The 17,639-nt window shown below is 31.2% G+C and overlaps 2 protein-coding genes across 2 annotated transcripts; both read left to right on the plus strand.

The window, feature by feature from the left end:
• The first annotated feature begins 4,130 nt into the window (after nt 1-4,130).
• LOC124826786 (protein DETOXIFICATION 55-like) lies at nt 4,131-6,353 on the plus strand. Its single transcript, XM_047299722.2, has 2 exons — nt 4,131-4,334; nt 4,501-6,353. Exons 1-2 carry the CDS (start codon nt 4,278-4,280, stop codon nt 6,022-6,024), a joined length of 1,581 nt encoding a protein of 526 aa, XP_047155678.2. The 5' UTR covers nt 4,131-4,277; the 3' UTR covers nt 6,025-6,353.
• A 9,809-nt stretch (nt 6,354-16,162) lies between these two features.
• On the plus strand, nt 16,163-17,129 carry LOC124826787 (FCS-Like Zinc finger 6-like). Its single transcript, XM_047299724.2, has 2 exons — nt 16,163-16,414; nt 16,654-17,129. Exons 1-2 carry the CDS (start codon nt 16,206-16,208, stop codon nt 16,817-16,819), a joined length of 375 nt encoding a protein of 124 aa, XP_047155680.1. The 5' UTR covers nt 16,163-16,205; the 3' UTR covers nt 16,820-17,129.
• Nucleotides 17,130-17,639: the final 510 nt, after the last annotated feature.

Raw genomic sequence — 17,639 nt, forward strand, 5'->3', positions numbered from 1 at the left:
AGACACTGTGTTCTGGAATTCACTGTATATATGGTCTGCTTAGGGAGATGTATTTATTAGAAAAAAATTATATCTATGAATTTAGACAGAATAATTCTGTATGCCGTCTGATTATATCTCACAACTTGGCTCTCCTTTATATGATAGCAGACTAGTTAACTGTTCCCACTTGCTGTCAACCCATCTTAGGGTTTTTCCTTTATCTTTATTTTTGTATAACTCAAGACATGATTAACGAAAAGGATAACAATTTTACTAGAACAATTCATTTAAAGAAGAAATAATAAAAAAAAAGGATCTTCTTATAATATATTTATCAATAAAAATTAGAGACAGGATCAATGAGTTTCGGCTCAATAATTTTTTGCCTTTTTGATTATTTTATTATAATTTATAAATATAACCACAACTTGTTCTTTTTATTAACACTAGCTAACTGTTTCTTACTTGTCACATTACCCCATGTTACGGCTTTTCATTTGTTTTTCTTTTCTCTCTTTACAAAAACTCAACACATAATTAGCAAAAAGGACCATCTATAGAGGAAAAGTTTATCTAAAGAAGAATTAAAAAACGGTTTTTTCATTAATATATTTATTAATAAAAATCAAATACAGGATCAACGAATTCAGGCAGAATAATAACTTTATCCTCTCTGATTATGGTCCCGATTTATAAACATCATCACAACTGTGTGATACCAGAATACAGCTAACTGTTCGTACTAATACTAGCTAATTGTTCTTACTTGTTGTCACATTACCTCGTGTTTTTTTTCTGTTTCTTGTTAAACTCGAAACACAACAGTAAAAGGTAACATGTGTACATACAAATATAGATTAATGAAGGTGAGATGATTTATAAGGATTTTCAATTACATACGTTAGACAATGCACTGTGAAACTAAGAAAGCACTATCTGAATTGGGTGGTTAGGTGTGAGTAAAAGTGAAGTAGCAATCTAGAGAGTAATGATGCGATAGATCTAAGAAGAAGATACACAGTGTGAACCTGATAAGTTTAATTTTCCATAAAAGATCCTTGTAGGTAGTAGCTAGGAGGGGGGGTGAAACAAGCTATAGAAATCATAATTAAAGGGAATTGGTTGAGAAAACGGAGACAGGAATAGTTGAAAGGGTGCAGAGATTAATTGTTTGTAATTGGTCGAAGTCAGAATGTTTGACAAGGTAAGGAGCACTTTTTGGGTGGCAATGGATAAACATTGAATTACAGAGAAGTTTGAGTGATGCTAAGTATGAAAGAGAGATAGTTAAAGGTCTAATAAAGAAGCGTTGTGATGAAGTTTGAAAGGTATAGGAAGCACTTTAATCACACGCCTAATTTGAAGAGAATGAATTTGTCACGGTTCAACAATGTGGTCATAAAGAGTAAGAATAATGCATGCTTGACTAGCCATGCAGCTTAAAATAAGCACGACATGCTTCGGTTATACATATGTATCAAAAGCTCGACCACTCCACTAGTCACCGCCCACGTTCTATAATAATGCCTTCATTGGTGTAAAACCACCTGTCCCTGTCGTAGATTGAATCCTAAGGAATATGTGTGTACGTGTAGGATGTGCATGGAAGAAGTTAAAGGGAAAAAAACATGTACAGAAATACGTACCAAGTAGTCGCTGGCAGCGTAAATGGTGGGAGCTAAGGGTGTACAATACGAATAACTAGGTGGGTGTAGTAACTTTTGTGGACAAGGTGCGTGCTGAAATGGTAAAGACGTTTCAGCAGTTCTGAGATTTTGGATCTATGTCAAAAATATCTTGGTGCCAACATGTGATAAAAGGCAATTTTTTGCTTACGATACAATCTAATTTCATTAGAGTCAGTTTTCTGATGTGAACCCAAGGCCCCAAAACCCTAATGCTGTTAGCTTCAGAGGCCCTACTCCTCATAGCTTACTGATATGACCTTATACTAACAAATTCTGCAACCCCATTCTCCCAAAGTCTTCTCTTCTCTCAATAAATATATATATACACACACATACACAACAGTGTAAACAATCATTTGAGGTCTTAATTATATATAGCAATCTTAATTAGGTCAAGTTAGAGTGATAAATAAAATGTATTTTCATGTATGAATATGTTGATCAGAAATCATATCTACAGTTGAACAGACAACCTGGAACACTGTAATTATGCTAATCTATGTATTTCGTACCGAAAAGTGTGAAAAACAAATGAGAAACAAGACTCGACTTTTTCTTAATCGATTTATCTTTTCACGTTTATCATTTCTCGGAGTACAAAAAACACGTCCTGCGATATAAAAAAATTCTTTTGGATGAAGAGACAAATGGGAGGAAAAATAATAATAGATGTGATGTGAGACATAAAAAGAAAAGGACTGGAAAAAAGAGAAAGGTGTAAAGTGAGTATAAATTTAGGTTATGAAGTGGAAAGTGAGTATAAATTTAGGTTATGAACAGATCACTACATGCATAGAGAAAAAAGAGGTTCACAGTATATACTTAATATTTTTAACATTTTTTATTTATAAAAAGAATTTAAGAAATCTAATTGTTGAATTATATGATATTTTCTTAGTGACAATTATACTCAATTTTTTAATTCCTTAATTTCTATCTAAACTCTTGTTGGCATATTCTTTAGTTATTCTTTCATCCATTCTCTTTTATCTATCACAATTTTCTACAAAATTATTGTTTTATCTGTCAGATTTCAAAATTCAAGACATGGGTTACTAATTATATCCTTTTTGCATTCACTTTATAATTTTAATTATTGAATTAATTTGTTAAAAACCCTCTTACCTAAATTCACATTTATCAGTGAACTTGATTTAATTTCAAAGTAAATATTTATAACATGAAGTTATTGATATTCAAGAGTTTTTTTTCATTGATAAGTAGTGTTATAGAAGAAAGTTAACATGGACTAACTTAGCACTTATTCTATGGACAGTAATATATAAGTATTAAACTTCTTGTTAAGCAAATGTGAAAGTACAAACTATTACCACTTTTACTGTTTATAAATCTCATTTAAATTAATAAACAGTAATAATAGAGAACATTAAGAAAATCAAACACTTATCACATTCTTAACATCTGTGCATGAGAAATGAAAAGGAATGAGAGAGGGAGTAGATGTGAAGAAAGCCAGATGTGTTATTTCCCAAAATCATATAATGGATTGTATCAGCATCGAAACACGTCAACTGTGACCTCAGTAGAGCTATAATAGCCGTAGTCTGACTCACATGCACAATAAATAGCTTCTTTTTAAACGTGGAGATGAAATTTCTGGTAATACAACATATATGCATTTCTTATGGGGTAGAGAAGGTGTCTATGCTTCTACATATATGGGAAATGACAAAATAGGAGCAGTAAAGAAAGAAGGTTTCTGGTATCACTTGATTAATGCATATACCGCACGGGTTAAATAAGCTCTTTATGCTTTTTTACTCTTCTGTACGCAGTATATTCTACAGGATATATATATCACTTTATATCGAACTCTTATACTCTTAACTATAAAAAGTCATAGTTTAAATATAGATAAAACTCAACATGAGGTTTTGATTTTGAGTTAAGGTGACATAATCTCAATATAGCCGATTCCACACCAGTATATATATGATGGCTAAGATGATGTGGAATTTATGTGAAAATGGTCATCATGAAATTTCATAAATTTTTAAATTGTCTAATATTACTTATAATAAAAACATAAGATGTTATGAAAGTAGATATAATATAGGATCCGTCTTTATGCAGAGTTTTTCTTGTTTGCGTGTTTCTCTATCTGCAAAAACAGTACATTAAAATTTCACTGTAGTTTCTCTTTGATTTTGACTATCATGTGGAAGTCACAAGCAAGATTATAAGCTTTTTAGGACCTTCTTTTAAAGTATAAACTTTTGAGGTAACATCTTAACATTTCTGTACAGAGATGTATACTTGAAGGGTGTTGGCCTCTGAAATTATTTTCTATTGATGATGATAATAATCATCAATAATGTAATATTGCTTTTTAAATTCAAAAGAATCCACCATGCTACATACCCCACAATCTCCAACCCTTATATAAAGGTTTCTCAGCTTACTCCTCATTCTCACACCCAAGTTTCTTGTTCCCTCACTTCTCTCCCTCTTGTCCCCTTCACTTTGTACTTGGATGAGTGTTTTCTTTGAGGAGAAAAAAGGCACCCGATATTTCATTAATACTGTTCCTCTTTATTATATACTACTGTCTCACACCACACAGAAACAAGAAAGAGAAAAAACCAAATGTCTAAGATGGTTGCGGAGGAGAAACCCCAAAAGACATACCCGACAACTGCCGAGGTACGAACGAGACCTCACATATATGCTTTCAGAAGCTTTCACTCTCTTCCATTTTTCACTCCTTCACTTGTATTGTTTTTCTGTCAGCATATCATAAAGCTTTTATTACAGTGCAATTAAGCATAGCTATAGAATGGCATTAATTTCCTTGTGTTATGTTTGGTAGGTAGTGGATGAGTTAAAGAGAATGGGGGACATAGGAGTTCCAATAGCAGCAATGAGCCTTGTGGGATACATCAAAAACATGGTATTAGTTGTGTGCATGGGAAGGTTGGGAAGCCTTGAGTTAGCTGGTGGTGCTTTGGCCATAGGCTTCACCAACATAACTGGTTTCTCTGTCCTCTCAGGTTTAGCCATGGGAATGGAACCTCTTTGCACGCAAGCCTTTGGTTCAAGAAACTTGTGTTTGGTCTCTCTAACTTTACAAAGGACAATTTTCATGTTACTGGCGGCTTCACTGCCCATTTGTTTCCTGTGGCTGAAGCTGGAGCCTCTGATGCTATGGCTTCAGCAGAACCCTGAGATAACCAAAGTCGCAAGCATCTATTGCCGCTTCTCCATCCCAGACCTCATTGCCAACAGCTTCCTTCACCCAATTCGAATCTATTTACGTAGCAAAGGGACAACATGGCCTCTACTGTGGTGCACTTTGCTGTCCATTCTCATACACATCCCTGTCGTGACTTTTTTCACCTTCAAACTCCACCTTGGTGTACCCGGGATTGCTATGTCAGCTTTTGTTGCCAACTTCAACACCCTTTTCTTCCTCCTATCATACATGCTCTACATGCGCGTCTCAAAGGGGTCACTTTCCATGCCTTTATTAATATCTCGTCCCTTGTCATCACGACAACAAGACCAAAACTTAACCAGTCTTATCAGTAGTTCCACAACAGTAACAACAACAACAACCTCGTTAGGCAAAGAGTGGGGCACACTGATAAGGTTTTCAATTCAGAGTTGCTTAGGAGTGTGCTTGGAATGGTGGTGGTACGAGTTCATGACAATTCTAGCAGGCTACCTTTACAATCCGCGAGTAGCCTTAGCCACCGCTGGCATAGTAATTCAAACCACGTCTCTTATGTACACTTTACCAACAGCACTGAGTGCTTCAGTGTCAACAAGAGTGGGGAATGAACTCGGGGCGGGTCAACCCGAGAGGGCAAGGTTGTCAACAATTGTGGCAGTAGGAATGGCTCTTGCAAGTTCGATATTGGGTTTGTTATGGACCACATTAGGGAGAGAGAGATGGGGGAGGGTTTTCACCAGTGATAGTGAGGTGTTGGAACTTACCATGAGTGTTTTACCCATAATTGGGATTTGTGAGTTAGCAAACTGTCCTCAAACCACAAGCTGTGGAATCCTTAGGGGAAGTGCTAGGCCTGGTGTTGGGGCAGGGATAAATTTCTATTCATTTTACTTGGTGGGGGCACCAGTGGCTATAGTGATGGCATTTTTTTGGAGACTAGGGTTGGTGGGTCTTTGCTATGGGCTGTTGGCAGCACAGATAGCATGTGTGGTCTCTATTCTAGTTGTGGTATACAACACAGATTGGGAAAGGGAGTCCTTGAAGGCAAAAAGCTTGGTGGGAAAGACTTCATGTGACACAACGGAACATGGAGACCAAACACTAGTCAAATGTGAAGAAGGTCTTGTCTTTCTCAATGAGAAGAACAGATCCCTAAAGTGATGCTTCTTGCTACACCCAATTGCATCAGGGGAATATACAAGCCAGAATCATGACACCAGTGGAAGGACCAAATGTTAAGAATCTTGACTACACTCGATTACTTCTTTTTATTGTGATTATGCTTTTGTATATGTTTTTGCATAACCAATATATTTTCTTCTACTTTCCCCCCCTTGCCAAGCTATAGTTGGTGACGTTGCTGCAAATTGTAATAGTAGGGTTATCTGATCACTGATGATTAGTATAAGACATATTCATGTAATTTCAATTCTTCTTTCAATGGTATCTGTATCAGTAAACATAATCATCAAGTTACATTTTAAGCACAAGTTACCAGTGAAGAAAATTATGTAACCTCTGTTCACTTTTATAATTCAAAATGGTCTGATATTTTGACACAGATTAATCTTCTATTCCATAATATGATCCATGTGAAACCACAAGAGAAATTAATGGAATCAGCTTTCACAACCAATTATATATATATCAATACATTGAATGAACAGTTCTCATGGAAATTCTTTAGCTAATAACGCGTAAAAATTCTTGAGTAAAAGAAAAAGCAGTGAGAAAAGCAGGATTTTGATAGTAGAAGACTGACTATGATAAAACTTAAGATAGTGTACGTAATTGGTGCATATGCATACAAGTGTTGGGAGAAAAGTAAATTTGGACCTCGTTGAAAACGAGTAGGATATGCATGAGTTCTTTGGGGTGGATGCCCTATTCTGTGAAGGTTTAAGCATGTGCTTGCATGTGTTATAGCTAGGAGGAAGTATGCATGTGCAGGGACACATGGCAAGAGGAATATTAGGGTACTTTGGTTTCTTATGAAACGAAAAATCATTGTCCTATGTCATTTCTTTGTACTTTTTGTGAGATTTTATATTTAGTGTTGTTTTGTGGAAAACCTTAACTTACAGATAATTCAATCTGTGTCATGTATGTCTGTCAATCACAAATACATGCATAAATATATTTTTCATGTTTTTAAGAACTCTGTACATTTTTCTGGTATCTGTGCATTATATAGCTCCTAAGTCCCAAATTCTAAGTTAGAGAGAATGATTTTTTTTTATCAGAAGGTGAAAGAATAATGAGTTTATAATTAATATCGAGGAAAAAAGTGGAACAATTAGTGTGAATTTGAACAAGAGTAATGGTAACATTTCATATTTTTACGTTCATTTGACAGATACTACAAAAATAAAATAGTCATGTAAACTTTTGCATTGTTTTAAAAAGGAAGAGAGTAAAAAGTAAACAAGGATAGTGTCAAATAAATGTAAAAAATTTAAGTGTGTCAAATAATCATTACTCTTTGAATGTAATCATTACTCTTATACATTCTTTACTTTTTATTTTCTTCTTAAGTAACGGTATCATGACACACTTTTACATTCATTTGACACAGAATATAAGAGTAAAATGGTCATAAAAATGTAAACTTTTGTATTTTTTCACAAAAGAAGAGAGTAAAAAGTAAGATAGGATAGTGTCAAATGAATATAAAAAAATTATGTATGTTAAAGAATTATTTTTCTTTTTTTTTTTGAAAAATACAAAAGTTTACACTTTTATAATTATTTTATATTTATATTATATGTCAAATGAACTTAAAAAAGTGTGATGCTATTTTTTTTTTTTTGCTGAAAAAATGTTATAGAGAAAAAGAAATATTTTTTTAATGTAACTCCCTAATGTAATGACATGTCTCCTCTTCCCCACCAATACATCACTTCCAATGGAATAGACAGGACATAGACATATGCGAACAAGTTTGGCAGAAATGTACCAATTTGTAAGCAACAGGCATATTTTGGAATAACTACCTATCACTATATAGTAGTTCTTAACTTATGAAATATGAATGGATTAGTAAATATGACTTTTTTGCTTTGTCTAGATATAAATATATAAGAAATGGCCAAAGCTAAATGATAAAAAAATGAAGGAATGGTTAATCTATAATTCAGCTACTAATAGCCCCACTTTGAGGACAGCCGAAAGCTAGGGCAACTTTTTGTTACTTGTCAAGGGGAACCTAACTGGCTAACTGCCACCTATTTTATGTCCCACACACTCATAAATAAAATCAAAACAACTTTTCTTTTTCTTTTTCTTTTGGGATCACCACTTTCCTTGATTAGTTACTACTCAACTCATTTCAACAGAACAACCATGATCATCATCATTAACCTATAAAGTTATATTGGATATAACTTGGTCCAACATTCCTGCTTACAACAAAACGCCAACAAAGTAACAACACAAACAACCCTTATTCACTTCTTAAATATCTCTTAAATTTCATATCCATGCCTTATAAAAAATAGGTTTAATACGTATTTTGGTCCCTCTTTTCGTAGGGTCTGTTCAAATTGGTCCTACTTTTTTCCAAAAGTTCACTAAGATCCCACTTTTCGCAAAAACGATGCACGTTAGTCCTTTTTTAGGTTTAATACGTATTTTGGTCCCTCTTTTCGTAGGGTCTGTTCAAATTGGTCCTACTTTTTTTCAAAAGTTCCCTATTTTGATCCCTATTTTGATCCCTCTTAGTGAACTTTTCGTATTTTGGTGAGCTGTACATTTTTCGTTGAGGTGAACTTTTGAGGGATCAAAATGTACAGCTCACCAAAATACGAAAAGTTCACTAAGAGGGATCAAAATAGGGAACTTTTGAAAAAAAGTAGGACCAATTTGAACAGACCCTACGAAAAGAGGGACCAAAATACGTATTAAACCTAAAAAAGGACTAACGTGCATCGTTTTTGCGAAAAGTGGGATCTTAGTGAACTTTTGAAAAAAAGTAGGACCAATTTGAACAGACCCTACGAAAAGAGGGACCAAAATACGTATTAAACCTAAAAAATACCTCATCATATAATGTTTAGGTTGCTTTGTTCTTAACAATGAAATATAAATTAAATTTTTTAGTTATTTAGTAGGAATATTAATAAATGTCCTTAGTAAAAGAATTTATAAGAAAAATGAATAACATAAAGTTCATCACTTTCTTTTTTATTTGGAAAGGAGCACTGAAAAGGTACGTAGGTTTCACAGTATTTAGACATTTTACCTCCACCAATAACATCGTGGACATTATTTTATTGTTGGTGCTTTGTTACCTTTCTCCATTTCTAATCTTTATTTGACTGTTGGCTTTCTATTTTTGATTTGTCAATTTGCATTACTAAGAATTTTTTTGTTTCAAATTTAAAAATCAATCTACTCTAAAAACGATTGGACTTGGTCAAATTTTAAAAGGAAATAGAGTTTATAAAATCAAAGAGTTTAATATTTTAAATTTAATTGTGATCGTTGTGTTTGATAATATTATCTATAAATTCGTTATGGTTTTGCTTTTAAAGAATATCTAAATAAATAAAGAAAAATATTAAAAATCTTTATTTTTTTAACAAATTTTTTCACCAGTTTGTGATTATCATATTGTGCATCAGGCTTGTCACAAATATAGTTCTTATACAAGCTTCCGTACTTACTTATAATCTCTTAAACTTGGAGACCATGAAGATGCAACATATTTGTTTTCTATCTTAGAAAATGTACCAAACTGATATAATTATCCTAAATGTTTATAAAAATAAATGGATAAAATTAAAAAAAATGTGAATAAATTGTGTAACATACTACATAACTTCTAAATAAAATATTATAAATTTTGACAATACACAATAGATAAATACAAATCATCTAAAATATTAATAAGTCTAAAATATTAATAAGTTATCCATTTAATAATCATAATAATATATGTGCAAAAACACATAAAACTACACAAGTTTTTCCAAAGACACGAAACTTTTATACAACTAGCTACTAGTTAAAACTTAAACAATCACTTTGCATCATCCTCGCTCTCCACTAAAGGCATGTCAACATGAAACTCCTCTGCCCACACTGAGAGGTGATCCTTGTAAAAGAAAAACAAAACACAAAAGAGAAGAAAACAAATAAGCTAGTGTGCAAAATAAAATATCATAAGACAATTGAATCATATCAAATACCAGTTCAACATTTATAAAGTATTAAAACTCGTATAAAAACATACATACAATTGACTTTAGACTCAATCATTTGGATATGTACTTTGACATAGGGCTTCATTAAAGGTGTACTCTCGTAGTGGTATCTATGCTCTACAAAGTCATAAACACAGGCATTATTACCTTACTCCTCACGAGATTAATCTTTTCATACCGAAGACTAAAAGTTCAAGGCTAAGACCTCCTCTCATTCTCTCTCCCACCACATTTATCTCTATATGAGTTGAAAGACTGATAGTATATCATAATACATCCTTTCTAAACTCCCATATATCAAAGCACTAAACATCACCATCACACAATTTGTCTTTGAAATTCTCTCAACAATCATATCACACATAATCATAACAAAGATCCTCATATAGAATCATACAAAAATAACACTCACAAGCAAAAATCAATGATTATACATATCAATACCAAACAGCCAAAAAGAAGAAACAAAACAAGTATATAAACTGACACTCAGAGGTGGCACTAAGTGTGAAACCTCTCTCACAAAGGTGGCGTTCAACGACAGTTCTTTTGTCCAACGTCATTCTTCTCGCAAAACGTCATGCTCAACGACACCTTATTGTCGCTCAAGATCCTGAAACTAAAATTGTTCCAAACCTACATGTAATATGGCGCTCAACAGTGTCCTACCACCGCTCAACATCAAAACATTCGCAAAAATGGTCGCTTAGCAGTGAAAAGAGGCACTCAATGGTTTGGAGCAAAAGTGCTTCCAGATTTGCACAACAAGCTTGCGCTTAGTGCCACACCAATACCGCTCAGCGCCATGCCATATTTTAACACCCTTAGATTTGTGATTTAAGTGAAATGAAACATGATCAATTGTTCAAATTAGTATTCTTTTTTCTAGAGAAGTGGTTCAACATAATTTTTATACATCAAATTCATACCAATTTGTACAATTTCGTAGCTCTTCAGTTCTCCCAATCACAACAATCCAAACACAAACCAAAATCCCATTTCAATCAATAAGTCATATCATTCAATTCAACACAAATATCAATCGAATTCAACAACATACCAATTTCAATTAAAATTATACAATTCACGCACACTAAAGCAACTAAACTTCCCTATGACTCAATGACCTCTAAAACACTCCTACACACACAAGTAGCGCAATTTGTTCCTATGAATAACGCAAACACGATCAAGATATATTATTAAGACCATTGATCAACAAATACTAATAAAATGAACATAAACACTACATGTGAATTGATCAAAAACCACATGCTTAAAAAGGACCAACTGACTAAGAAGGAAATTGAAAATCAACTTACTCTATTGAAGAAACTGATTAGATGATCTTGATAAGTTCATCACCAAGAGAGATCCTACGGTTTACGATCTTCAAAATGATGAACGATTTGTGAGATGTCTTAAAGAGTTCTGAGAAAAGATTTCTAAAAAAATGTGTGTTTTAAGATAACAAAACTTGTTTATAAAATTATATTTATACTATAAATTTTTAATATTAAAATAATTGAGTCTTGTTATTTTAAACACACTATTAATTCTAAAACACAATTTTCTATAATCTTATAGGCTAAGATACACAAATTTTTCTTTTAAAAAAAAGTCATGTTTTTATGTATGACTTTGTACTAATATTTTTTTAACATATATGCTTGCAGGTTTAACTTTTATTCTTTTTAATAATAGTCATGCTTCCATACATTAGTTATGATTTCTTTTCTCATATAGAAATTTGTTGTATGTACGACTTCTTGTAGTTTATTTATTTTACATAGTATTTACATGAACGATCTTTACTTCAATTATATTTATCCTAGGTGACTTGTTCTTAAATTTCTTTATATTGTGATTTTTGTTTTATTTAATATTATTTATTTTGATGGCAACAAGTTATTTTTTTAATTTTTATATAATATTATTTATTTTGGGATTTTTTTTACATGATACAAATTCTGTCATTAAACTATGTTTTTCTTGAATTTAGTTATTTTTTTAGAAAGTAAAAAAGTAAAGAAGAGGAGACAAGAATTAAAAGAAATGTATTAACAATTGATACAAATATTTTAACATGATTTTCATTGTCTTGATGAATAATTGTCCTATTATGTATGACCTTCACGGTAAACCTATTTTATACTTAGACTTTCAATGTAGTACATATTTTATTTTTGAAATCAATTACACAAGATAAAAAGTGTGCGTAATAAATATAAAATGTAATGTGATTTTCTTCTCAAACGTATTTTCTGCTAGGAATATTTTTTTGTCAAAACAAAAAGAAAAATGAGATCCATGTTGAAATAAAAAAAGAGGGTGCAGATTAAAAACTCTGCTTTATTTACCACACCAGCAGAACAGTTAGCCCACGAAGGGTCCATCAAAAACTGGGTATTCTTCCTACACTTTTCTATTTCTTTTTTCTGCACCCCAATAAAAGTTTACTCTCCAAAATATTCCTAATTAAAGATATAATAAAAATCACACACTTCCTTAATTTTAATATTTTTCAGATTAAATATTCTGATATATTTTTGGATTCGTAACATATCTTTCAAAACATCTAATCTGAAGTATAAAAAATAATATTTCTGAGTAAAAAATATTTTATATTTTAAAACATTCAATTTATAATAAAAAAAAATCAAGAATAAATATTTTTAAATTCAAAAATACTTGAATACAAAAATATCTTCTAGAACCCTCATTCGAAATAAAAGAAAGAATGTCAAACAGGTATTTTAAAATGTATTTTTATTAATATTACTACTTGAGTAATACTAACACAATATGAAGATGTTCAATTAAACTAATTATCTAATGTGCGAAACTAGTGTTATTTTTCATAAAATAAAATTTAAACTCTTATTCTAATGATTTTGAAATTGAACATTCTCCACACATGCAACCGTTGTCCAATTTATTGCACAATTAATTTTTGGTACGTAATTTATTGTAGCAGCTGTGTGATTATTGTATGAACATTCAACCTCGGTCCCACATTGCACAACAATTTAATTTAACCAAATATTCATGTCACTGTTATTTTAGCCTCTCACTTCAATAAAATTAACCAAAATCAATTTATAACTTTCTCAACAATTCTCCATTCCAACTATAAATGATTCATGTTCTAATAATAATTATAATAAATAATGTTAATGTTATTTTTTCCAAAAATAGAACAAAATGTAATAAGTGGACTCGTTTTGTTGGTGGTAAAAATAAAAAAGTTAATCACATTTATAACTTTTTGTCTCATTCTATTTTTTTAATAGATAAAATATATAACATAGCCCATATGTACTATGTTATTTATGTGAAATGGACAAAAGAGGATTGAGGTGAGGATGGTCCACCCCTCACTTTGTCTCTTCAAAATTATACAGGTTTATTTTTAAATATGAATATACAATGTTATAAATTACTAAATCTTATATCTTAAATTTGAATATTCATTTTGAGAAGCATTAAAGATTTTTCCAATATGACTTCTTCTATATTTGGTGTATTTATCAAATTTTATTATGTTATTATTAAGTAATATTTCCGTGACTTTATTTAATTCATACATATATTGGAATATTAATCTAAAACTATCTAATCTACAATTAACACGTCATATGGTTAGTTGTTAAGATTAGATGATGTAGTTTTTGTGATTAAGATAATAGATGACTTTTATTTTTTGATAGGAGTAAATGAAATGACAACGAAAAAGAAAAACTATACTAAAACATATATATGTGGTGTTGGAAGGCTAGAAAATGTTGGGTTGAACAACATAATAAGCATGAGAATAGATTGAAAATAAAGTGAAAACAAACATATTAGCTGAGTGTAAAAATAATTAAGAGGAAAGTAAAATAAAAATTTAAATATAGTATTGGGAGATACCGCCATCGTACAGCAAACTAACCAGAAAATATGTTTCTTATGTTTATTTGATATTAAGACATATAATTTGGAATAATGTCCAACACATCAAATGACTCATTACAATAATGAAAAATAATTTGTTTCACATGAACTATCCCCTTCAAAAATATTTAAAGCGTTGTTTAAGGATTACAGGAAGAGGAGAAACACGACAATTATCTTTGCATACGTTTACGTTGTTGTTTTCTCTTTAAAGCTCATATCGTCTAAGACTTCTTTGAAAAAGAAAAGTTTCTTTACAAGTTTTCAGAACTACTTTATATTAAATTCATATCCTCTCTACAAAAGTTATGTTATGTTTTTGTATTTTCGAAAATACTTTGTTGTTTTCAAATTCATAAGCAAATTCAAACACTTGCAAGTTTAACTTACTGGAGTTAAACGCTCTAGTCAATTGGACTAATTTATATCAGGAGTTGTGAAACTCGTTCTAACTAGTTGAGTTAGTTGTAAAACTAAAAGTGATTAAACTCGTATTATAATATTTCAAGATTAGTAAAATCCCTTAAGAATATTTAAGAAAGAATATAACGTAACTCAGTTTGAAACGAATTAATATAAAAATAAGTTGCTTTTTTTCTAAAAGTTTTCTTAAATACTCTTTGAAATACTTAAGTGTTTAAAATTTATTACCGATCATCATCCGACTCCTTCAAAAGAGCTTTGTAAAATGTTTTAAAAACTCTATTAAAATCTCCCTTTTCTAGAATTATTCTGTATCACAATTCTTGTTATCTATCTAACTGTTTTGGTCTCAACAAATTTTAAAACTTGAAAGACAAGCTTAAATGCTCATAATTTTTTCACATATTAACAAATGGATACTACACCAAACTTCATCCTTGTCTTACAGTCTTTCAACATCGTATTTAAGTATTTGTTTAACTTTCCTCTTCGGTTTCATTTAACACCGTTCAACAGATTTTCGTTTTCACACCACATTTTCAATCTCATCCCATGTTTGTTTTGGTGTGCAACCTTGTCCCTTGAATACCATATTTATGTTTTCATTTTACTTTCTTCATTGATTTCGTTTATCCTTATCCAATAAAAATCACATGTTATATTAATCATAAAATTATGTCTTTTAATATAAAATATCATGTGAAGCAAAGTAACTAGAGCAATATCACTTACTTAACAGAAAAGTTAAAATACAAACTCAAATGAAAAATATAAAATTTTAAATCCTCAATAGACAATTTTTTTAATAAGAACTTAATTAAAAATATCTTAAATTTACCAAAAAATTAAAATTTAATTAACTTATATTATAATGAATTTTAATAAATCAATCCAAAAAGTTTCAAAATAAATCAAATCAAGGAAAAAATATTTGATCTAAATTGAACCAAACCAATTTTAACTTTATTAATGACAGAAGCAAATTTAATCAACTCATCTTTAAGTTTAAGGCCCAACTCACCTTAATAAATAATAATTATATTAAAGAGAGTTAAATATGTTTTAATTTTTAAATTTTATCATAATATTAGAATTTTTTTCTATTTCTAACACTAAATGCAAAAAACATTTTTACGGTGATATATTATACAAGTTTTATTCCATTAAGTATAAAAAGTGAGGTGATGATAATTTTACAAATTAAACATTTTATAAATATTTGACCTAAATTAAATCAAACCAATTTTAATTTTATTATTGACTTAAGCAAACTTCATCAACCAAACTTAAAAAATTTATTAAAACCTATGTAAATAAATGCTATACTCTAAAATAAATATTCACAGAAGAAAATGTAAATAAATTTACATATGTTATAAAATAAATAATATTTGTGAAAGAAATAAAAAGAATAGATAAAAATGTACCCCGAGAGCATGATACAAAACTCATGCTATATTGTTTTTATTAATAATAGATGGATGCATGCATCAGCGAAAAGTGTTTCAAGCAGAACATTATCACTAGCAGACAAAACCTTCAACCCAACATTAACCTAAAAGAAATAAGAAAATGAAAAAAAAAACAGATACGTGGCAGTTGAATAGCAAAAGCAGTCAAATCATTGATCTTTGTTACTGCTCCGTAGCTGTATGGGACCCACCACATTGACCCCTCTTTCTTCACTTCTCTACTATCTCCTCCACAACATTCATCATCTTCCATTTTCCATTTTCTCAGTGCTAGAAAAAGAGTGAGAAAGAAAACGTAGAATGAAAGATGCTGGGTCTGAGTGTAGTGTTAGAAGCACAGAAAGGTAATGCTAGCAAGAAAACTCCACAAGTGATTAGCAAAACGACGGTGCTTAGCAGCATGAACAAGCACTCTCCTTCTGCAGCGAACGCTTCTCAGCACTCTCCAACGTTTCTACATCAATGTTTTCTCTGCAGAAAGAGACTCTTACCTGGGAAAGACATCTACATGTACAAGTGAGTAGTCCTTCAATGTTACTATTAAACCTACCTTAACGTTCTCTTTCTTTTCTGACACTTTTTTTCACTTTCACTTCAAACCCAGATCTTGTTTTAGTCTATTTAAAATACTGCATGCTGCTTCTTCGTTTCTCTCTGGTTTCTGTTCTGACAAAAGCCAAGATCTTTTATGCTTTTTCATTCATACGTTAAATGGGTTTATTCTTCTCTGCTTCTATAAACATGAATGTGTGTAGAGGGGACAGGGCCTTCTGCAGCGTCGAGTGCAGGTGCAAACAGATTTTCATGGATGAGGAAGAGAGTTTTGAGAAAGATAAGTTTTTTTTGACTGCCATGAGTCCCACATCGTCTGCTTCTTCTTCCTCACAAGCTCGTGGTCATGAGAAGGGAGAAAGAATTTGAGTCGGTGGTTTTTGCTTATAGATGAATGAATGAACGAATGGATGAAGTGATGGATGACCTAGCCATGGTGGAATAGAGAGAAAATAGTGGTTGACCAAAAATGGGGGAATTTTTTTTTTCTTTTTGTGTTTTTGTTTTTTAGCTAGGTTCCTGTTTTACCCATGCTTGTGTTGTAGTAATAACTTCCAAGTTTTTGTCCTTTTGCTTCCTAGTATGAAGCCAAAATGTCCTTTCAACTTTATGTGGCTCCATTCTCCAACCTGTTTGGTTTCAACCGTACGTGTGATCCAAAATATTAATGTTTTATAGACACGCATGTGTTAAATGTTACTAGCCATCATTATCCACAGAAACAAGTAGAAAATGGAAGTGAAAAAAGATAACAAGATAAGGGTTATTATTATTTTCTCTTCATTTCTTCATTTTTTTTCCTTATTTTCTTCCTATGCATAATAAGTCTTATTATTATTATTATGATTATTACTTTTATACTATATCATTATTGTTTTTCACCTTATTCTTCTTTGTTTTTATCAATAATGGTACATAAATATCTCAGTAGTGTAGGTCCTCATTTAATAACTTTTATTCTCTTCATTTTTTTCTTCTTGTCATATCATAGCCCTTGTTACATTATCACTTCTTCCTTTTTCCTGTTTTTTTTCTCTTGTATGGACCAAAATTTAATGTCCACAACATTATTCTATCATTATTGTCCACAAACCGGAGACAGAGGTCTGTCTGACCCTTTCTTTTTGGTCACGGTTTAGGAGTGTTGAGACATTATTTGCTTTGTTGGAATGTGACTTATTATGTCAAC

The sequence above is a fragment of the Vigna umbellata genome, chromosome 2 (assembly GCF_029865625.1).
Source record: "Vigna umbellata cultivar VRB3 chromosome 2, Vumbellata_1.0, whole genome shotgun sequence".
In the NCBI taxonomy this organism is placed as follows: Eukaryota; Viridiplantae; Streptophyta; class Magnoliopsida; order Fabales; family Fabaceae; genus Vigna; species Vigna umbellata.

Excerpts from the sequence above, each read along its gene's own strand:
- LOC124826786 (XM_047299722.2), top strand. The coding sequence starts at position 4,278 with ATGTCTAAGATGGTTGCGGAGGAGAAACCCCAAAAGACATACCCGACA. Across the intron at positions 4,335-4,500 it reads CATACCCGACAACTGCCGAG|GTAGTGGATGAGTTAAAGAG; the intron begins GTACGAACGAGA and ends TATGTTTGGTAG.
- LOC124826787 (XM_047299724.2), top strand. The coding sequence starts at position 16,206 with ATGCTGGGTCTGAGTGTAGTGTTAGAAGCACAGAAAGGTAATGCTAGC. Across the intron at positions 16,415-16,653 it reads AAAGACATCTACATGTACAA|AGGGGACAGGGCCTTCTGCA; the intron begins GTGAGTAGTCCT and ends GAATGTGTGTAG.